At 54.0% G+C, this 22,010-nt stretch overlaps 2 protein-coding genes across 4 annotated transcripts in view; one reads left to right on the forward strand and one right to left on the reverse strand.

The window, feature by feature from the left end:
- The first annotated feature begins 232 nt into the window (after positions 1-232).
- Positions 233-7,627, forward strand: Otub1 (OTU deubiquitinase, ubiquitin aldehyde binding 1). The gene is made up of 7 exons (XM_005063896.4): positions 233-388; positions 2,188-2,249; positions 2,491-2,589; positions 6,406-6,524; positions 6,709-6,793; positions 6,911-7,105; positions 7,238-7,627. Exons 1-7 carry the CDS (start codon positions 331-333, stop codon positions 7,433-7,435), a joined length of 816 nt encoding a protein of 271 aa, XP_005063953.1. The 5' UTR covers positions 233-330; the 3' UTR covers positions 7,436-7,627.
- Positions 7,628-8,420: 793 nt separating this feature from the next.
- Macrod1 (mono-ADP ribosylhydrolase 1) overlaps positions 8,421-22,010 on the reverse strand; it is a 141,518-nt gene continuing 127,928 nt past the window's right edge. The window contains exons 4-11 of one of the 3 annotated variants that reach the window (XM_005063898.4): positions 20,638-20,667; positions 9,932-10,048; positions 9,565-9,686; positions 9,439-9,469; positions 9,264-9,337; positions 8,864-8,945; positions 8,737-8,771; positions 8,421-8,564 (exon numbers count right to left, since the gene is read on the reverse strand). In XM_005063898.4, coding sequence (XP_005063955.1) covers positions 8,767-8,771; positions 8,864-8,945; positions 9,264-9,337; positions 9,439-9,469; positions 9,565-9,686; positions 9,932-10,048; positions 20,638-20,667 — 461 coding nt within the window. In that variant the 3' untranslated portion in view covers positions 8,421-8,564; positions 8,737-8,766. The remainder of the gene's footprint in view (positions 8,565-8,736; positions 8,772-8,863; positions 8,946-9,263; positions 9,338-9,438; positions 9,470-9,564; positions 9,687-9,931; positions 10,049-20,637; positions 20,668-22,010) is intronic. The other 2 variants (XM_013113010.3, XM_040748489.1) reach the window with 2 other exon arrangements.

Here is a 22,010-nt window from a genome sequence, read left to right on the forward strand (position 1 = left end):
CTCCTTATCTCAGTTACACAACCTGCGTTTTAAACCTGAGTTTTAAAGTCCCGGAGACCGAAAACAGAAGTGACTCCAGGGGGTCCTTAGCACCTCATGACCTTCAGGAGAGTGGGGATGTGGAAGCGCACGCCCGCGCCACCCGCGTCTCCTGGGGCCACCGGCCCCCAGGTTCTCCAGAGTCCGCAGGAGCTGCCCAGCCTCAGACAACCGCCAAGGGGAGCCTGTTGCTAGGGGCGTTGCGAAGGAGGGGCCACGAGGAGGGGCTCCCTTCCGGGAGGAGGGCGATTAGTAACCCGGAAGCGGTCGGCAGTGCGGCGCTGTTTAAAGATGGCGGCGGAGGAACCTCAGCAGCAGAAGCAGGAGCCGCTGGGCAGCGACTCCGAAGGTACGGACCGAGGGAATGATGTCCTGCCCGGGCTGGCGGGGGCGAGGTTCGGTCGGCCGTTCCCGAAGAGCTCCGGGAAGCAGGGCCGCCGGGGACGGGGCGCAGCGTGCCACGGAGCCCTCCGCCTCCTCCTCTCCCCTCCCCCTCACAATGGAAGCCGGGCCGCGGCGACCCCCGGCCGGGCGGGGCGGCGAGGTGCGCCGCTCGGCCTCTCGTGCACGCCCGGGGCGGGGCCTGGGCCGCCCCGCCTCCACCGGTCCCGCGGCCTCGGCCGGCTCCCCAAGTCAGCCAGCCCGAATCCTCGCAGTCAAGCTGAGGCCTAGGCCTGGGCCGAATCGCCCGCCCTTACCCAGACAGCCGAAAGGCGTTGAGTGACGTCGAGCTGCCAAGCATGAAGTCCCCGGTGGGGCGTTCGGGATGCAGCCCTCTTCCTTAGAGCTCGTTCTGGCCTTGCAGCCCCCCTAGCACTAGATCCAGGCATTGTTTTCCTAGTTCTCTGGTCCTTAAAACAAAAACCGGTCACGCCCATGTCTACCATGAACTTGGGTTCTGGGGATTGAGTCTCGAGTGGGAGGGACGGCCCTGTTGTGGGACGTAGTCTCAGTTGAGAACCTGGGATTAAGGATTTACTTTAAAAAGTCATTCATCACATGCAGGACTAGAGAATGAGGAGTAGGAAACCCAAGTACGCATAAAGAAATTGTTCTTGATCACACATCTAAGAAGGATTCCAGACTAGAATTAGTGTCTCCTGACCCCTATCCAATAGTTGCTTAGAGTAGGGGCCATAGGATGAACCTTCCAAATCCATGGATGCCTCTAGAGAGTGCTTAGGTATTACTTGGTGCTGTCAGGATCCCAGCATATTTTGATGATAGGAGCAAGGTGCTGGCATTAATCCACCCTTCAGGTAGGGGTAGAGGGCTTCGAAGTGCAGTAGCAAGTGACATTGCCAAGAGCTCTGACTGGAATAATACAAATGTGGACATGCCCACAGCTCATCGTTGGTTTTGACCTTGGGCAAGATGGAGTCGCCTCTTTGCATTTGTTATTTGCAAAACGAGCACCATTAGCAATGCTCAGGACCGTAGAAGGATAGGGTGAGTCCAGTAAAGTGCATGTTGGAGAGATGCTCTCATTTTCCACCCAGGGCTCCACCCTCCTCATCTTGCTTTCCCCCAGAGACTCCCTTCCCCAGCCAGGATGCTACAAAATAATGTCAGGAAGCAGGGAAGGAGGAATAGCAAAGTTGGAAGAGTGTCTTTGTGGTTTTTATTCTGTCACTTTGTTTTTTAGTTACTGCTTTTTGGGTTGCTGGAAATAGAAGCCAGGGCTTTACTCCTACCTGCAAGACAAATATGCCTTCTACCACTGAGCCTCGACCCTAGCCCTGTTTTCTTCTAAGATAAAGCCTTGCTGTATTTCCAGGACTGACTTCCTGATCAGCCTGGTCTGGTCTGGTCAGTGCTGGGACTTAGAGCTGTGCACTATGCTGCTCAACTGCCCACCCTCTTTATTTTATTTTTGGAGACCCGGCTTTGAGTAACTCCAGTAGCCTTGAACTTGTGATCTTCTTGCCTAACCCATGCAAGTAACACCATACCCAGCTACCTTCTCCAAAAGACGAGGAAGTGAAAACCCAAAGAGGAAGGACTTTGCCGAGATTACACAGTGGAGTATAAGAAGACATGGGGCTCCATATTCCAAACCTGTTCTGCCAAAGCTGCCTCCCATAGAAATGGATCGCCAGATCCCCACAGTAACCCTTGCTTGGCACTTCTTTTTTTCTTCCTTTCTAGGAGTTAACTGTTTGGCCTATGATGAAGCCATTATGGCTCAACAGGACCGAATTCAACAAGAGGTGAGAGGTTGGAGAAGGCTGGGGAGGCGATATCTGAGGACTTCATGGTTGGGGTGTGTAGTCAGCGCTTGAGGCCTACGGTCTATTCTGAAGCCCTCCCTCTCCAGTCTATGCTAGGCATTCCATGCACTTATTGGGGTTGCTGTGCCACCGAATGACCAGCCCAGAATCCCTTTTGTAGATGTTAGGCCTGGGTTACTCAACTTCTTGCCAGAGCATGATGGATCCTTGCCTCCTGCAGATTGCTGTGCAGAACCCTCTGGTGTCAGAGCGGCTGGAACTCTCAGTCCTGTACAAGGAGTATGCTGAGGATGACAACATCTATCAACAGAAGATCAAGGTGGGATCCTGGCCAGAGGGGCAAGAGGAAGCCTGTTTCACCCTGCTTTTTGCCAGGCCTAGTCTTTGAGAGGGTAGGGTGTGGGGGGATGGGACACACCTCTTATTGCTGGTTCTTGACATGTACAGCCTCTGGACTGAGACCTCCATTCACATCAGATTGCCACTCAGCAGCTGTCTTCTTGGCAGGTCCTTCAGTGTCTCTGAGCCCTGAATGTCATCTGTAAAATAGGGACAGTGAAAGCATCTGCCTGTAGGGTGGCTGTAAGGTTGAGGTAGGTGTTGCTCAGGTGGGACCAGGTGCAGGCTGGGTGGGCACTGACAATTCAGTACCCAACCAGGGGACAAACTTGGCTGGTGTTGGGATGGGTAGATGGGTTAAATAGAGGCCTGTCCTACAGTCTGTCTGTTGGATCTTTGTGAGGACAGGCTCCCTATGTGTGTCCCTGTTGCATCACTCAAACTGAGGCAAGTTTCTTTTCCAGCCACCGCTAGGGCTGGGAGCAGTGGAGTTGACTTGTGAACCTGGTTGAAAACAGTATTTACTACACAGCCTGGGGATTGTAGGTGTTTCTATCCTCTGTTTGGAGCTGGGGCCTTCAGATGGCTCAGCAGGTACCCGGGAGTGAAGGCGCCCGAGCAGTGGTAGGGCACTGTCGCACAAGCAGCAGGCATGATAAGAAGCACCCTCTGTTAGAGAAGCCAGCGCTCATGAGCTTTCCTGACTGAACGTGTGGCGGTTAGTGAGAATTAATGTTGTGTGGGGCCTGGGTACAGCTAGCTCAGTACAGCATGAACCTAGTCCTCAGCACCTGGGGGAAATGTGTGTGCTAAATAGAACTCTCTTCAGCCTAGGTCAGTTATGCCTAGTTTGTGATCTGCTCATACCTCTGCTCAGGGGTTTAGGATTTTTTCCAAAATACATGTGAAGACATAAAGGCCCAGACCTTATTAGGTCTCTGCTCTCCAGTTATATGACTTCAGGCTAGAGTTACTTTCAGCCTATGGGGCAAGTTCAGGGAAGGTGTTGGACTCAGTACTGATGCTGCTTAGCAAGGGTTTTGAGAGCAGTGACTCTTCCCCGTGGCCCGTTAGTAGAGTGGTGCCCTGTAAAATCAACAGGGTCATACTCTCAGCTTCTTCCTGTCATTGAGTCACTTAGCAAAATGTTTGAATTTTGAAGAGAGCTGTTGGCAGCAATGTGCCTCAGCACCCTAAACGACCATCTGTTTACTCTTCCCAAGCCCTACTGTTCTTCCTGGGTGGTAATGGCAGACCAGGCTGGGTGTGTCCTTGGCTCCTGTGGAATGGACTCTGAGGACGGGAGGAAGTGGGCATGAGCGTTCCCCGGGTACCTGACTGTATGTGCCCAGGGACCCTACGGCAGCAGCTGAGTGGCTGGACAGTCTTAGTGTGGTGTCATGTTACATTCACCAGGCATGTGCTCCGCCCCAGATGCTGGAGATACTACAGATTCTGGGGACTGAAGCACACTTCTGCTTCCCTGATGCTTACAGGGGACAGTGCAAGACAGATAACAAACCTGAAGGTTTGTGTGGTGGCCCCTATCTTTATTCCCAGGAGAGAATGAAGCAGGAGGATCAAGGCCAGCCTGGGCTACATATGGAAGAAAATGCTATCTTAACACTGTGACACCCCCCCATCCCCATCCCCCTAGTTTGGTTGTTGGAGTTGGTTAGTACTGTGGAGAGAAATAAAGGAATGTGAGAGTTTGTGGTTTAAATAGGGGTAATGGTTAAGAACCTCCCTGAACAGGGTGTGTTTGATGAACAGACAGGAGCAAGATGACAAGTGACAGGGCATCCAAGAGTAGTAGGGACTGAGGTGGTTTAAGAAGCCAGTTTGAGCCTGGAGTTGGTGGTGCACACCTTTAATCCCAGCACTCGGGAGGCAGAGGCAAGTGGATCTCTGTGAGTTCGAGGCCAGCCTGGTTTACAGAGTTCCAGGATAGCCTCCAAAGCCACAGAGAAACCCTGTCTCAAAAAAAAAAGAAGCCGCCAGTTTGGTGTGGGTGCTTGCAAGGGTGCAGGAAGGAAAAGGACCTGTCAGTAAGATACTGATGTTCAGGACTGAGAATAGGCCTTACTAAGGGATAAGGTGGAGGCAGGGGGAGTGGTGAGATGCTTTGGCAATAGAACAGAAGCAGGCATGGTGAGCCAGCAGTGGGCTGTGTAATATGACATTTGGGACTGGGTGTGTCGAGGGAAGAGCTGAGGGATACACTGTTGGTGGGTGTGTTGGGGAGAAGTGGGGCATCTGAGGCTGTGGTTCAAAGCTGGGTGTAGAGCAGGTTGGTGCAACCCAGCTGTGGGAGTGAAGAGGTATAGGGGAGGCAGAGCATCAGAGGTGGCACTTTTGGGGGTGGGGTTGGAGAGAGTTTCTTTGTGTAGCTCTGACTGTCCTGGAACTTGCTCTGTAGACCAGGCTGGCCTTGAACTCAGGCACTCAGAGATCTGACTACCTCTGCCTCCCAAGCACTGCCACTGCCCAGCTTCAAAGGTAGAACTTGATCTAGGTTTGGTGGTCTGAAATTTCAGCACTCAGAAGCCTGATTCTGCAAGTTCAAGGCCAGCCTGGGCTGCAAAATGAGACCCTGTTTCAAAACCAAAATGAAAGGAAAAAACTGTATCTGTGGAATAAGGTGAAGATATGTCCAGGCTCTGGTGTGTTCACAGGGCAGGCAGGAAGCCCTGTCTTTTAGTGTGTTGTAAGTGGCAAGTATCTTGAGGAAGGGTACTGTGGGGCTTCATAGGAGCCCTGTCTTTAGATGGAGAAAGACGAAGGGCAGCCTGGGAGAGAGCAGGTAAAGGAAAAGATGGGATGTAGTGTTGTCACTCTCCAGAGGCTGGACTGGGGAGGGCTGCATTGACCCTACTCTAGTAGCTCTAGGTTGTTTTGACCTTGGTTGGACAAAAGCCTTCCATAGGAGTTTCAGTTTTTATTGGGAGACCAACCTGGATCTTACATTCGTGAGGGGTCTATAAACTATAATCTGTAAACTAGATTCATGTCCTTGAATCTGAAGGTGTTGAGAATTGGGGTAGGTAAGAAGCAGGTGTAGGGCCAAGTTGTCACTGTGAAGGGACTCTTTACTGAGGGTTGTCATCTGGCAGGTGTCTTGCGGAAGGACACTGTGGTTTGGTGGGAGCCCCGCCCTTTAGAATGGAGAAAGATGAGGGGTAGCCTGAAGAGATAAGTAAAGGAGGAAGGAACAGGCTAGAGAGCAGGGGTGGGGTGTCCAGGTGAGCGAGACCTGTTTAGCAAGCGTCACTAGGAGTCACTCATGGGGATGGGCTTCATTTGGAGAGAGTGGAAAGGCTGAAGGAAGTGGTCCCTGTCCTTGGCTAGGGCAGCACAGTTGGGAGGTGAAAGTGGATGGAGGAGCTCGGTTAGTCTCAAGACTAGGGAGAACTGCTCTGTGTGGCTGGAGCCTTGCTGGGCTCAGGCATCCAGGCAGCTGGTAGTATGGCCTGTTCTGTTCCCTTGCTTTGCTTGCGTGGACTGGAAGACATGGAAAGTTGCATTAGTCAAGGACAGATTTGGTCATCTGTTTTCATAAGCAAACAGCCAGTAGCACCCACATGGCAAGCAGCTGGTGACCATACAGCCTGTTGACACACAAGTGCACAACTTCCGGGAGCCTCCAGGGGAGGGCTCTGTTCCAGTGGCTGAGTTGGTGCCCTCATTCAGCAGCCTAGAGATGGGAACCTGTGGTTGAGTTGTCACCTGCTGTTATGGCCATTTCTTGGGCTGGCCCTAGCCTGGCTGGATGTTAAACTGGGCTGTTCTTCTGCAGGACCTCCACAAAAAGTACTCATACATCCGTAAGACCAGGCCTGATGGCAACTGCTTCTATCGAGCATTCGGCTTCTCCCACTTGGAGGCACTGCTGGATGACAGCAAGGAGCTGCAGCGGTGAGGGGCCACTGGGGGTCCAGGCCCTCCTGATGAATAGATCTGGGCCTTAGGCCAGCCATCAGCTGGGTTGTTTGGCGCTTCCTTTTGAACTTGGTGGTGGGTGGTCTTGGCAGGACTAGGCTGGCTAGGCCCTTGTTCTGCTGGCTGAGAAGCCCATGCTGGCCTCCCATCCCACCCACAGGTTCAAGGCTGTGTCTGCCAAGAGTAAAGAGGACCTGGTATCCCAGGGCTTCACTGAGTTCACAATCGAGGACTTCCACAACACGGTGAGCCTAGCTGTCTCAGGCTGGCCCACAGAGGTGGGGTGGCTCTGTAGGCTGTGGTAAGGGTGGCCTCTCCTCACTCATTTTCCTCCCCTTACCTCTTGTCCCTGGGTGGAGCAGTTCATGGACCTTATCGAGCAGGTGGAGAAGCAGACCTCAGTAGCTGACCTGCTGGCCTCCTTCAATGACCAGAGCACCTCAGACTACCTTGTGGTCTACCTGCGGCTGCTCACCTCAGGCTACCTGCAGCGAGAAAGCAAGTTCTTCGAGCACTTCATAGAGGGTGGCCGGACCGTCAAGGAGTTCTGCCAACAGGTGCCGCCTCCTCTTCAACTCTGCCCTGGGACCCTCCTTGTCTTTTGTTTAAGGGTGGGGCATGCCAGGGTGAGGTTGGGACCTGGGGAGGGGAGGGTCTGGGGACAAGCCTGACCTTCCCCTGTACCACAGGAGGTGGAACCCATGTGCAAGGAGAGCGACCATATCCACATCATCGCCCTGGCCCAGGCCCTCAACGTGTCCATCCAAGTAGAGTACATGGACCGCGGTGAGGGCGGTACCACCAACCCACACGTCTTCCCTGAGGGCTCTGAGCCCAAGGTCTACCTTCTCTACCGGCCTGGACACTACGATATCCTCTACAAATAGGGCCGGCTGGCCTGCTGCGCCCTGCCTCCCTCCCCCTGCCAGGCACTAGACATGTACAGAGGGTTTTGTTTTATTTTGTTTTGGGTTTGTTTTTTGTTTTTTTGTTTTGTGGTTGTAAATGGTCATATTTCACTCCTCCCTTTTCCCTGTCACACAACCTTCCATGTTTTATTAAAGGGGATGCTGGTGTGAGCCTGAGTGTGTTTCCCTGCTCTGCTGCTCTTCCCTACGTGCCCACTGGCTGCTGTATGTCTGGCTGTCCCTTCCCCCAGCGTGGGTCCCTCAGCTTCCCACCTGTCCACCCCCAAGCATTTCTGCCAAGAGAAGTTTGAGGGGGCTAGGCCTCCAGGTTCCTTGGAGTTGTGCTTTCTACCCACCCATAAGGCCCTGCCCCCTTTCCTCCTTGACTTTCCAGGGGTTTCCATGGGAACTTTTGAAGTTCCTTGGGAACTTGGCTGGAGGTCTCAGGTCACCCACACTCAAAGCTGCCTCTTAGAGTTATAGCTTTGCTATTCTGACCAGGGTTTCCATAACAGCTTTCTGCACCTCCAGGGTCTGCATGATTGAGGAGTCCTGACATGAGAGGGTTATGGGAGGAGGCTGGTCCAGGTAGATGGAGGAGCTCTTCGTCCTCTGGGCCCCAGGAAGAACTGACGTGGTACGGGAGGAACATAAGGCCTCGTTCATGTCTAGGCAGGGCTTCCTGTTTCCGGTTCCCCAGAGCTCCCTGCCTGTGCTTGCTCTGCACCCCTTGCTTGGGCCATATCTGCATTACCTGCCTCTCCCTTCTCCCCACCCCCAGCACATACGGGGTCTCAGCCCAGGCTGTGAGCTCCTTGGGGGCAGGCCCTCAATAAACGTGAAGTGCTGCCGCCGCCTCTGCTCTCTGGCCAATGCCTCACTCACCTGCCTGGCTCACCCAGGCCTCTTGTAGCTTCTTGAAGCAAAAACAGACCCCAGACCCCAGCACTCAGACAAGGGAGGCTGAATCAGACAGCTTTATTAAGAGGCTTCTGAAAGGCAGGGCAGGCCACGCTGAGGGAAAGGACAGAACTCGGGTGGCCAGGCTGGAACAAGCTGTCCGGCTTCTCTCAGAGTTGGGAGCGAGGTCCCACAGGCCCAGGTGGGTCTGAGTGTAGAGCAGACGGATGAAAGGAGTTTAGGACTTGTGAAGGCCCTGGGCCCCTCCCCAGCCTCGCCACCCACTGCATGGAGGTGGGAACAGCAGATTGAGCAGGTGTTAGAAGACCAGGTTAGTGTAGGATGGGTGGCCACACCATACTGGGCCAGGCCCTGCTTACCAGTCCCATTCAGGGTGGGCTTCAGGAGCCTCAGGCTGGAAGGCAGAGGACAGTGAGAGCAGCCCAGGGCCATGGGGGAGGGGGAGGCTGGCCTGAGGGGCCGCTGGAGGGAAACAAGGGCACATACCTACTGGGAAGTAACGGGGCAGGCGCTCTCGGTAAATGACCTCGTCCTTTTCGAGGAACACACAGATGATAAGCCGATCCACCTGTGCCAGGGATTGCTCAGCTCGGGTGGGGTCTCCAGCGGGCTGTCAGCCCTAGTACTTTGTGCTCCCCAAACCCACCCACCCTGGCAGGGTCTCAACCACCTACTATTGGATGTACTGTCCGTGGAGATAAGAGAATTAACAGTACTGGTCATAGGAGGGGTTCAGGCTGCACACTCGGCCCCTTCCCATCATCTGTCCCACAATAAGTCCACGAAGGGAGTGGGTCTGGGGAGGGCAGGTTCTGACTGGCCGCACCTGCCCAGAACCGGGTGCCCCTGATCCTGCCTCGCCGCCAACCATTCTCTCCCGGCTTACCTTGTCCTTGTGCTGCTCCAGCCACTCCCGCAGTGCAGCCAGCACTACCTCAGCTGCCTCCTCATTAGGGTATCCTGAGGGCAGGGTCTGTTGAGTCCAGATGTGGCCCCGCCCCGCCCACCTTGATGAATGAGGGCCCTCACCGCCCACCCTGACCTTGCTTTTCCAGACTCACCAAACACGCCTGTTGAGATGCATGGGAAAGCCTGGGGGAGGGGGGGCATGACGACATAAGGACCTGGTCACTAGATGCCGCCCCGACATCCCCGTCGTCACCTCCCTCCCACCTGGCCACTCTTACCACCGAGCGCAATCGGTGCTCCAGTAGCAGGGCCAGGCTGCTCAAATAGCAGCTGCGGAGCTCAGCTGCCTGGCTGGCACTGGGCTGGCCTACAGCGATGGGCCCCACTGTGTGGATGACATCTAAGGTAGAGTGAGCTTCAGTCAGAGGCCAGGTTTCTGCTGACATCTGGCCAGAAGGACCCCACCCTTGTGCCCGCCCACGCATCCACCTTGCTAAGTGGTGGAAAACAGTAACTATCCTCTTGTCCTGCCTGCTGGGCAGGAGGACCCTTCCCATCTGCTCTCTGGGGTCTCAAAGGGGCCAGGCCCTTATGCTAAGTTAAGATGCCGGCTTACAGTCGTGGGCAGTTCCCCAGTACACTCACACTTGGCCGGCAGTCGATAGCCGCAGGTGATCTTAGCTTTGCCAGTCTCGCAGTTCTGCAGGGTGCGACACTCGTCGGTGAGCAGTGGTCCTGCGGCCCTGTGGATGCAGCCGTCCACTGCGGGGTGGGGGTGGGGGGGTTGAAATGAGCGGTAGGGTTCCCCGCATCCCTGAAGGATCAGGCATGACACCCCAACCCCGAGAAACTCCAAGGCTATCTGTGCCTTGGTCCACCTGCATCACAAGGCCAAGACCTCCCGCTGCCCTTGTTTTACATGCAGGGAAACTGAGGCTCTAAGGAGCGGTAGCTGGCCCCGGAGCGAAGAGGCACCGGGTGACCGGCAGGGGGCGCGCCTGACCCACCCTCTTGGTTCTCTGTTCGGGACGCGCCCTCCTGAAGTCTCTTGCCATCTCTACTCGGATCTAAGAACTGGTGGGAATCCTAAATCCCACCTTTTGACAAAGCCATGCCAAACTCTAGGCTTCTTTTGATCCCATCTGAGGAACGGAAGCCACCTAGTTCCTAATGGCAGATCCAGTTCGGGACCTGGGCCTGGCTTTTCCAGATCCTTCCCATTGGACCAGGCCTCGTAGTTGTCTCTAGACTCTTAAGCCCTGGTGAGGCAACTAGCATCCTGCTTAACTGATGCCAGGCTTGGGCTTGTTTATCCCGGGGAAGCTCTTGGGGCTCTCTGTGACCCTGGGGACCCAGGCCCAGATAAACAACTCTTGACGCTTTGATATCCCAGAGTCAGCGGAGGCCCAGAGGCAAGTCTGCTACAGATTTATTTACCCAGGCACCTACAGCTTTGCCCAAGCAGGCTGGGGCAAGTACTGGTTTGCCCCTGCTTGCTATGGATTTTCTCCTGCTTTACACCATCTCAACTGCAAAACGGGACAGTGGCCCCTGAAATGGCAGGGCTGGTGAAACCCAGGTGGGCGCCGAGAAGCTCCCCAGCCCAGCGCCTGACTGCACTGGCATCATGTGAAAGCCCCCTGGCTCCATTTTCACAGATTCCTAACAGGAGACCCTTTCTCCTTCCTGCATCCTTCCAACTGAACACCACCCTCTTTCTTCTGCTATTTTCTCTTGGGCCCTAGGGATCCTAATTAAACCTAATTTTCAGCTTTCCTCAGAGCTGGCACTGGGTGGTTTTCCCAGAGTTAGGGGACCCTGGGAGTGGCCAGGGCAGGGTCTTTCAGCCCCCCTCCCTGCCCTTCTCTGCAGGGGGCTGCAGAGCCTGAGCTGAGGGTCGGTGCCCCGGTGAGCCTGTATGCAGCCTGGAGTTCACAGGCATCACAGTGTTATCTGTTCTGTGTGGGATCCACAGAGGACCCAGCACTGAACAGCAGCAGTGACAGGTGAGCCAAGATCCTGGGGACATCACTCTATTGGGTCTAATAGGAGTGTCTCCACCTCAGGATGTTGGAAAAATTATTTTTGGGGGATGGAGTAGTGCTGGAGATGAACACAATTCATTGCTGAGCTACACCTCAGTACTAAGTAAGCTGACCTTTTTCTTTTTCCATTTATTTATTTATTTGGTTTTTCAGAGACAGGGTTTCTCTGTGTAGCCCCGGTCATTTTGAAACTCTGTAGACCAGGCTAGCCTTGAACTCGAGATCCTGCTTCCTTTGCCTCCCAGTGCTGGGATTAAAGACATGCGCCACCCACTGCCTGGTTCTTTTTCCTCCTTTTTTATTTGTTGTGTTTTGTTTTTTATTTGTACTACATTACCTCATGTTGTCCAGGCTAGCCTCAATTTTGCTGGTGCTGATTACCTTTTTTTTTTTTTTTTTTTTTTTTTTTTGGTTTCTCGAGACAGGGTTTCTCTGTGGCTTTTGGAGGCTGTCCTGGAACTCGCTCGGTAGACCAGGCTGGTCTCGAACTCACAGAGATCCGCCTGCCTCTGCCTCCCGAGTGCTGGGATTAAAGGCGTGCGCCACCAACGCCCAGCGGTGCTGATTACCTTAAACTCCTACCCTTCCTGCCTCTGCCTCTACTGGAGTGCTGGGATAGAGAGAGGAGTACACCACTATGCTGGACTCTTTTTACTATTATTTCTTAGGTTTACTTATTTATTTTACTTTATGTGTATGAATGTTTTGCCCACATGGATGTATGTCACTGTGTTTGTTGAGTTCCCCTGGAACTGAGATTACAGATGGTTGTGAGCTACCATGTGGGTTCTGGGAATTGAACCTGGATCCTCTGCAAGAGCAGCAAGTGTTTTGCTTTCTCCAGACAGTGTTTCTCTGTGTAGCAGCTCTGACTATCCTGGAACTCACTCCATAGACCAGGCTGACCTCAAACTCATAGAGATCCGCCTGCCTCTGCCTCCCGAGTACTGGGATTAAAGGTGTGCGTTCGCATTCTTCCCTAATTTAAAAATAAAATAAAATAAAAAGGTGTGCATCACCACACCAATAATTCTTGTTACTTAGTTAAGCCATGTTTGGCTTGATCAGATACAAAGTGATTTAGCCCTTGCTATAACATGACAGCGTCAGGCTCATGGTGTGCACAGGAAGTCCATGGAGTCTGAGGTGTGCACAGGGATCTCTATAGATTGTATTCCTGGAGCCTACAGACCTGCCTGGCATCTCACCCTCCTGACACTCCACTGTCAGCTATTCCAGTGTGAAGCATCCTGCAGGTGACCTTGGCTGGCTGCAGGTCATGTGGAAGTACATCTTGGGAGAGCTGTGTTTTAGGGACTTAACAGTGACTGCTGAAGCGGACAGGCCTGCAGTCTGGCCTCGGGGGCTGACTTGGGAGTGTGAGGACACAGAGGGCTGGCGCAGGATCTTCCTGCCAGTTTTTAGAGTGGAGCTTGGACCATACGACTATGATGCTCTGTGAGTGCCTAGTGTAGAGTTCCCCCAAAACAAGGATGAGGTCCTCTGGTGAGCACATCTGTGTCCCCCGAACAGACTGGTCCTGGAATCTAAGTCTCAGCTGCCTGCTCCCTACCACCCACACATCAATGCCGTCTTGATGTCCCACCTGTGGAAAGTGTGGAGACTCCTGCCTTTAATGTCAACAGCTGGGAGGCAAAGGCCAGTTAGACTAAATGATAAAATCCTGTCTCAACAGACAAACACCCAGGCCTGTAGCTCAGTCCCCAGGTCAGCAGACAGGCCGGGCCTTCCCTGCTCATCCTCCTGTGTCCACTTCCTGTCTCCGAGGTCTGGGATGAAATTTTTCCATTGTAGTAGAGCCAGCTGTCTCCCCTCCTCCCCACTGGACATCCTTGAAGCAAGCACCTGGGGTGCTGAGTCAGTCCCCTTCTTTATAGAAGAAATGGAGGCACAGATTGCAAACCTTGGCTCAGGTCACATACTGGGCACTGAGGATTCAGAGCCTAACTGCCTCTGCCACCCTCAACCTCCCTACCCCCAGTGGGCCAGTGTTTGTCTGCTTCTCTCAAACCCTTCCCACCATCTTTTGTCTCCCGGCCCTCCTCACTCCTGCAGTCTGGCACCTGTCCTCTCCCTGAAGATGAGGCCCTGGGGACCCTCATCTCTCTGGACACTTGGTTGGCCCTGAGGGCTGTCTGCTCCTGTCACCCACCAAGGCTTTTCAGAGACACCACTCTGAGCTCTCCTGTTCCAGGCCTCTCCTCAGCTGCTGCCCTTCCCAATCCTTCCTGCTTCTTATTGAGCCCTACCCAGCCCTTGCCTCTCCTGTCTAGTCAGTCCCCCAAGGCCCAGGAGATGCTGAGAGACATCCTCCTGGTAACAATGTGAGCAGACACCCCACCCTAACATTCAGGGTGGGACCTTAGAAGACACTTCCTTCCGTGACCCAGCACAATCCTCTCCAGCAAAGAGGGGAGCAGAGCAGGGCTGGTGAGAGCCATCCCATGTCACGGGTAGGAGCTGGAGCCTGACCCTCTGCAGACCAGCCAAGGCAGGCTCTACTGGGACCACTCTGGTAAGGCACTGAGGACTGCTGGCTGCTATTTAGGGTGCTGTAATATTCATGAAGGGAAGATTAGATATTTAAATTTATTCAGCAATAAATGTGTCTCAGTGGGGGAGCATTCCTCATGCTAAACAAACAAGCAAGCAGGGGCTAATTAATTATTTACAGGAACAAGAGGAGCCAGTGACCTAGGGGACACAGAGGGCAGCTATGCCCCTGCCAAAGGTTTAGATGTCCCCATTCCCTCCTGCCACGCTGTGTAGCTGGCCCTTTTACATTCTCTTCTGGGATTTTTCTTTCCAAAAATTCAAATCAAAGATTACTGATAGCTTTGGGCTAGTTATTCAACCTCTCTGAATCTCAGAGCCTAGGTGCCCAAAGATTTGTAGAAAACTTGACTTAGGCTGGGGGGTAACCAGCAGGAGGGCAACCAAAAGCCAGAGGAGTTGACAACTTTCCGAGGTATCATGGCAGCAAGCAGAGCAGAAACCAAGATCCCTATGGCCAGGCCCTGCCTCTCAAGACGTCAGGTAAAGGTCCAAAGAGGCATAGCCACTTTCTCAGAGTCATAGAGCAAGAGAGGATTCTGAGTGGCTCTCCCCTCTGCCCTGCCCATCCTGGACACCTGTGGACTCCCCATCAGAAGAAGGGCTAGGGGGAGCCTGGAAAGGGGGCCCAGTTCGTAGTGACAGCCAACCCAGCCTGCAGGAATCAGGCAAGGAGCTTTCCAAAGCCAAGTCCCTCTTCCCTGGCTTTTCCACGGTGTTTCTAGGATTAGTCTCCCCTCTGTGCCTCGGTTTCCTCAGATGTCAGCATAGCCCTCCTTGCACCTTTGTTATCACGCTGTCATATTCACGGGTGGGTGGCTGAGGTTCAGCTGTTACCACGAAGGGCAGAGGCCTTAACACAGCACCTTCTGCCTAGACCAGGGCTTTAGGGCAGCAGCTCTAGGATAGGCAGGGGCTATGGAGGGGTGGGGCCCTCGGTCCAAGAAGGCACAGGAGACCTCGCCTCATCTGAACGTCCAGTCCTGCTTGTGCTCCGGCCTGGGAACAGCTCACAGCAGCCACACGTTGGTGCAGTACACTGCCAGCCGGGCCGTGTCTGATCCCCGTCCACTCCTCAGAAGCCAGCCTGGCTGAGCGATGGAGAGCCGAGTGTACAAGGACGCCTAGCTAAGGCAGATCCCTGAGCTGCGGACCTTTGGGCTCCTATCCACGAGAGGGCTATGATGACCCACTGGGGCCTTCGTTCCTGGCTTGCCCCACACTTTCTCCTTCCTTCTGGATAGACCTTGGGAACTGAGACCCTGATGTCTCCAGTCAGAACCCATAGTGCCTCTGCTTATCCTCTCTGGTCCTTCACTCAGCGGACAGCCCTATGACAATCTCCACTCCAGAAGAGGCTTGTGCTGGGCCCAGGGAAGGACAGAGAGCCCACCCTCCTGAGATTGCATCCTGGAGGTATCCAGGCGGGTGGACACCCCAGGGAGAAGACGGATGAACAACATCGCTGCGATGTGATCTGAAATTCATTATGGGGTGAGATCAGCTCCTTAAACGGGGATTTGAAAACATTAGGGCTTCATTATGTACACAACCACGCTGCCTCATTCATCATGCAAAATCACTCGAGTTATTAAAGATCCGTGGCAGCCGTGTGCAAGGCCTGGTGGCATCGTGCCTGTTGGGGGCAGGGCACGAGTGCAGTGACCATGTGGCAGGGGCCAGAGTTGCTGAAGGAAGACTGATTCCCAGACTTCCTCTTGCTCAGGGAAGGTCAGCTGCTAGGTAGGGTAGGGAGTCTCGGTTTCCCCATCTGTTAAATGACCTTGCTACAGATAGTGTCCTGCGGTACTCAGAAGAGGCGCCTCTAGATAATCTATGAACACCCACAAAGTTTGGCCTCCTAGGACACTGTCCTCCCAGTGATGATCAGGAAGGGGCAGCTGGTGACCCTCTGCTTGGTTAAGGAAGGACCTGCCACACTCTCTTCACAGAACCTCTTGTGGCTTCTGCCAGCCCACAACATGACAACTTCATCTCTGTCTGCAAGTCAGTACTCTCTGGGCCCTGGAAAACTATACACTGTGCCACATAACAAACATGTATAGGGCTGCCACGGGTCAGTCCCGTGTGTCGTGGTGCCAGGAAAGAGACGGCAGTGCTGACATGAGAAGATGGAACACGACAGGAAGTGGGGAGGGGTGGGAACACCACTATTCATCGACCCGAAGTGTCCCTCTAGCATGGGACACTGTAGTTGAGCCTGGGTAATAGAATCTAGTGGAAGGGACAAAAGAGGAGAGCCACAGGGCATGAATCCAGGGCAGGAGGTAGGAGTGCAGGGCTGTAGCCCTGGGGTGGGGCAGAAACTGTGGCTGAGGCATCTAGGGATCACCCTCACACAGTGGGCCTATCTGAGCAAGCAGAAAACTCTGGGTTGCACCTAGCCACTTTTGCTGCTCCCTCGTGTGACTGGCACTTCTCAGTGCTGAAGCGGAGGCCCTGATCCTGCAGATAGCCCCAGGTCCAGCCAGGTGTGTCCACCAGATTCCTGGCTCTTGAAAGCCCTCAGGCTGGTTGCTGTTTCTGGCCAAAGAGGGCCAGGATCTTGCACCCAAGGCAGCCCACAGGCTAAGAAGGTCACGTTATCCAGAGTCAGGTCACCATTCATCGGGGCAGCAGCTTTCCCAGAGGCCATGGAAGCAATCACAGATTAGCAGCAGCGATGGCAGCTAGCGGCCCGGAAAGAATCTGTGGAAAGCCACTCTGGGGTCCGATGCTCAGAGGCCTTCCTATTAGTCTTTGCAGGGACAAGGGAGAGTGAGGAGGTAGGTGAGATGAAGAGAGGACCGAGGAGAGAGCAATAGAAAGGATGGCAAGCAAGAGAGGTTAGAAAGGGACAGAGATCTAGTGCGTGGGGAGGATGCACTGAGAGGGCGCCCTTGTGTGAGGGGACGGGCGGCCCGGTTACACTCACAGTACCAGGCTGTGGCTGAGCACGGCAGGCCATTGACAAGTCTGCACCAGCACACGCTGTCCACCTTGTTCCTGTCCCTTGGGTGGTCCAATGGTGTACATGGGGGCAAATAGATCTTGAATGGTCATCAAGAGCAACAGAATACCAAGCATGGTTGAAAACTGCTGATACAAGGCTGAGCCCTCTAGTCCTGCATTTGGGGGTGTGGGCAGCAGGCGAGGCCATGCTCAGGTAGGCAGTCAGGGCAGAAGCACAGCAGCAGGTGCAAAGGCCCCGTGCCAGGGAACGGCTGTGAGGGATGCTCCTGGCCTCTCCCAGCATGTGGTGCTGGGATCCGGCAGCGTAGGGCGGGTCCTGAGCTGAGGTGTGGAAAGATGGGTACAAGAAGTTCATGGCTCCTGCAACTTTGCGTGGGACTGACAACTTGGAGGGCCCCGGAAACGGGTGGAGGGTGACAGGGCGTTTTCATTGCCTCCCACCCTCCTCGGGGACCTGCCTGACCCCAGCCATTGACTCCTAGAGCTGGTCCTTTGGGTGCTGGCTGGGGGGAGAGATGGTGGCCATGCCGGCAGAGGAGGCGGCCCTGAATTAATCTGTCACTAAGACTTGGCCATGGCAGGCACAGTCATGATTTAGATGAATAATTGAAACGCTCTGATACATTTATTATCCCTTTAGTGCAAAAGTGGCAGAGAAAGACGAGGGGTAATTGAAAAAGAACGCACAAATCTCCCCGAGAAAGTCAGCTCCTCATTGCCAAGTAAACATCTCAGAGCTAATAAACAGTTGAGGCGCTCAGGCCTTGTTGATCCCCATCCTGATTTAGGACCCGCCTCCCTCCTTACCATACAATAGGAGAGTGTTCGAGACATCTTTTACTGAGCCAATAAGTGGCTTTCCCTGCAGTCCCCCTATCTTGCTAGCCTGCTGAACTCCTATGCAACCTTCAAGGCCCAAGTCCAGCATCCCTTGCTTGAGAGACCTACTTCTAAATTGAGTCATTTGAGGGCAGAGCAGACAATGGGTACCCATAGATCTGCGGTCTGCCCCTCAGCCTGGGGCAAGCTCCCATACACACACACACACACACACACACACACACTCCCCCCACCCCCAGGAGAGCAGAGTGTCTGTTCCACCTGTGCTGGCTGAGCAGAGGCTACAGTGAGGGATCCCCGGAGCTCAGTGTCCTGGGCCCTGGCCCTCACAGGTGACAGAGTGAGTAGAACCCAGTAAGGTACAAGTTTGTTCTGAGGGCCCAGAGCTAGGGACAAAGTGACGCAGCAGGATGCTTGACGGTGTCTGCCGGCTTGTGGTTGAAGGGACAAGGCTCATCCAGGACCATCGTGAACAAAGGACAGATGGGGCAGGTAGAGCCCTGAGCCCTCGCAAGAAGAACTTCAGGCCCCCATGGGAGGATCCAGTGTCTTCCTGGGGTCACGGTTGGTGACGGGGTAACGAATGTATTGTATTTGAAGTGGAGGGGATATGTCCAGGGATCTGGCTTGCTGCATTTCAACTTCAGATGCCAGGCCCCACGGGTCCCTGCTTCACCCCTCCACAGCCCCTGCCCTACACCTCCACCTGTTCCAATCTTATTAGCAGAGTGACAGCCCCAGCTGCAGAGGCTCCATGAATCTTAGCTGCGTTGCAATGAAAGGCTGTACTCCATACCTGTTTCCTCCAGGGTCACTGCCACCCATCTCCTCATCCGTCTGCCTCCCTGCACTCCTAAGGCCAAAAAGGGAGCCAGAGCACCCCATGGTCTAGGGCGGGCACCAGCATACCTGCAATCATCCCTTTGCTCAGCCTGCTCTGCAGGCTACACACAGGGGTGAGTCCCTCCCTTCACGGGAAAGGCTCTCTAGACAGACCCACATCCCAGTGACTCCTTTCCCTCTGAGGGGACAGAAGGCAGTGAAGGCGGTGTTGAAGTCACACCACATGGTAGCAGGAACAAGGGTCTCAGAAAAAACCACCGCAGTAGAGAGCCAGGGTAGACAGCTGTGACCTCGGCCAATAGTCAGGGTGGGTCCCAATGGGAAAACAAGTAAAGACTTGCGAGAGGGAAGGGGCAGACACTTGGTACCCTCAGGAAAAGCATTCCCAGTGGAAGGAACAGTCGTGCAGAGCCCCAAGGCAAGAGAGCCCTGCTCCTGCCCACCGTCAGCACAAAAGCCTGAGGTAGGAGTGGCCCCGCCCAGCGCAAGGAGGAGGTGTGGCTACAGCCTGGTGGGGAAGGCCTAAAGTGCGGGAGTCTGAGAGGAGGTAGGGGCCTCCTGAGGCACTGTGAGGGCCTTAGCTGCGATTCCTACAAGGAGAGGGTTTTCTTCTCTCTCTGTCTCTCTGTCTCTCTCTCTCTTTGGTTTTTCAGGGCAAGGTTTCTCTGTATTGTTTTGGAGCCTGACCTGGAACTAGTTCTTTTGTTTTGTTTTGTTTTGTTTTTTTCAAGACAGGGTTTCTCTGTGGCTTTGGAGGCTGTCCTGGAACTCGCTCTGTAGACCAGGCTGGCCTTGAACCCACAGAGATCCACTTGCCTCTGCCTCCCGAGTGCTGGGATTAAAGGCGCGTGCCACCACTGCCCGGCAAGGTGAGGGTTTTCCACCCACCTCTCCTCACCAGTCCAGGCTCTACCATCCTCCCAAAATCTCCCTGATACCCAAGCTGAGCAGGTGCTTCCGGCTGAGCCCTGATGTACCTGGGACCTCCCACTACTCTGTCATGGCTGGCACTCTCCTATATCTGGGGCTCGGATGGGCGGACATCAGGCCCGACTCCTAAGCAAGATCTGTCCCGTGTCCAGTTCTGTAGGCAATAGATGCTGAGTACTGGGTGTGGGATGGGTATTGTGTGACATGTGACTAGGGCATGGTGTCACCAACCATGGAAGGCCCTGGTCCTCTCAAAGGTCAGGCTTGGGAAGAGGTCCCCAAAGGCCTACCCATGGGCACACAATCCCCATGCTGGGAAGCAGTGACCTCCACAGGGACAGCTAGAGGAGAGTGGGGAGGGAGGAAAAGCATCTCTAGCCACAAACAGCCCCCTGCATCCTGGCTGGTCACCGACAGCTCTTAGCGCTGCGCTTATTTATTCCTGACCCGCGCTGCCCCTTTTATTTTTCCCCCTTTTAAAACCTGGCCTGGGCCCCGCCACCGCTGCCGTAAACACGGCCCCCGGGATTTATCCGACGGCGCATTAACCCATGGCCCCTGGCTCACCAATCATTCTGCCACTGTGCAGACAGTGGCTGCCCAGCAGCTGGGGCTGAGGTGCTGAATGGGTGGTGGGAGGCAGATGTGGGGCCCACCTGCTGCACTGGCCTGCATGCCTTACGGGCTGGCCACCTTGTTCTCCACCAGAGTGGCTTCAGTGTCATGGTGAATGTTACAACAGCACACAGAGGTGTCTTCTACATCCCCTGTCACTCCCCATTCCTCACCTGTGCAGACATGAAATACTGCCTGGCAGAGATGCCTGGGAGCTTTCGGTGCAGAAATGGATAACGTACGAGATTTCAGAGTGGAGAAACTGAGGACAGTTAGAAAGGAACTTCCAAAGGCCAAGTGGGTGTCAGGCATAGAGTGAGGCTCTGTCTACCACCCTGCAGACCCCCTCTCTACAAGCCAGGTGGCTTAAGTTCAGAAGGTGGTCACCCAAACAGAGAGCCAGGCTCCCAGCTTTATCAGTAGGCACATCAGGGGCCTGGATGAAACAGTAGGATCTTGAAGGATGAAACAGGAGACACACACCCACCCTCATCCCACCCTGACCGAGACTCAGAAGGTCTGTGTACATACCTCCTCCGCCTCCAAGCAGGGAGTTGTTGGCTGCAAGACAGAGAAAGACAAAAGCACGTAAGTGTGGGAAGGGTTGAGGAAGGGACTGTGTGGGGCAGAGGGACAATCAGGGACACTGGGAACAGGGAGCCTGGGTCCTGAGACTGCGCATAGGGGTTCCCAGCCCTTGTGCAAGAGCCAATGATGGGGGTTTGGGAAGCCCCCAATAGGTCTGGGCTTGTAGGGGGACCAGGGAGTGGGGGCACAGGAAGGTCACCAAGGCCACCTGGTGACCCAGAAGTAGCCGTGCACAGGGTTATGCATTTGCAGGTCAGGGGACAACTAGCAGGAGCTGGTTCTCTTTCCACATTTGATCCCACAGGTACAAATTCACGTTGTCAGACTTGGCAGCAGATGCCTTTATCCACAAAGCCATCTCGAGGCCCCAGACAGGCACTGTGTAGCAAAGGATGTCCTGCTCCCACCTTGCAAGTATGCCCTGCCATGCCTGGCTGCCCCGAGTTCTCTGCTTGTTCTCCTTTACTCGACACTGGCTCCTGAGACCCAGCACTGCCCAGCCTCCAGCATAGGTATGGGGACGCCAGGACTATTGTGGGATATTATTTTAACTAGACAAAGATGTGTTACACTTGTTTATGCTGCAGAATATTACTTTAACTATGTAAAGGTGTGTTACATTTGTTTACACTGTATTTGTTTAACAACACAAGGATGTGTTACATTTGTTCTATCTGCCTGCCTAAGGCACCTGATTGGTCTAATAAAAGGTGACTGGTCAATAGCTAAACGGCAGGAGAAAGGATAGGTGGAGATGGCAGACAGAAGAAATAAAAGGAGAAATCTAGACTCAAAAAGAATGAGGAGGAACAAGAGGAAAAGGAGGAGAAAACAAGGGACACAGCCGGGGCAAGAAGCCAGGCCAACTCCAGCCAGCCAAACAGAGAAACAGGGAAAGAGACACAGAAACAGCTGGGCGGCGGTGGCGCATGGCCTTAACCCCAGCACTCAGGAGGCAGAGGCAGGCGGATCCAGTGAGTTTGAGTCCAGCCTGCTTTACAAAAGAGTTTCAAGACAGCCTGGACTGTTACATAGAGAAGCCCTGTCTTGAAAAACCACTGAAAGAGGGGGAGATATACAGAAATAAGGAACGTAAAAGGTAAAAAGGCCAGGCAGTAGTAGCACATGCCTTTAAAAAAAATAAAGAAGGAGGACTGTTTCAGAGAAACCCTGTCTCAAAAAAACAAAACAAAAAAATCCCCAAGGCAAAAAGGTAAAGATAAACAGGTTATTATAACATCCCTAAGCTAGCCCGAGCATTCAAAACTAATAATGTCTCTGTGTCTTGATTTGGGAGCTGATACACAGGACAGCAT

Source organism: Mesocricetus auratus, unplaced genomic scaffold (genome assembly GCF_017639785.1).
Source record: "Mesocricetus auratus isolate SY011 unplaced genomic scaffold, BCM_Maur_2.0 Super-Scaffold_4256, whole genome shotgun sequence".
NCBI classification, from domain to species: domain Eukaryota; kingdom Metazoa; phylum Chordata; class Mammalia; order Rodentia; family Cricetidae; genus Mesocricetus; species Mesocricetus auratus.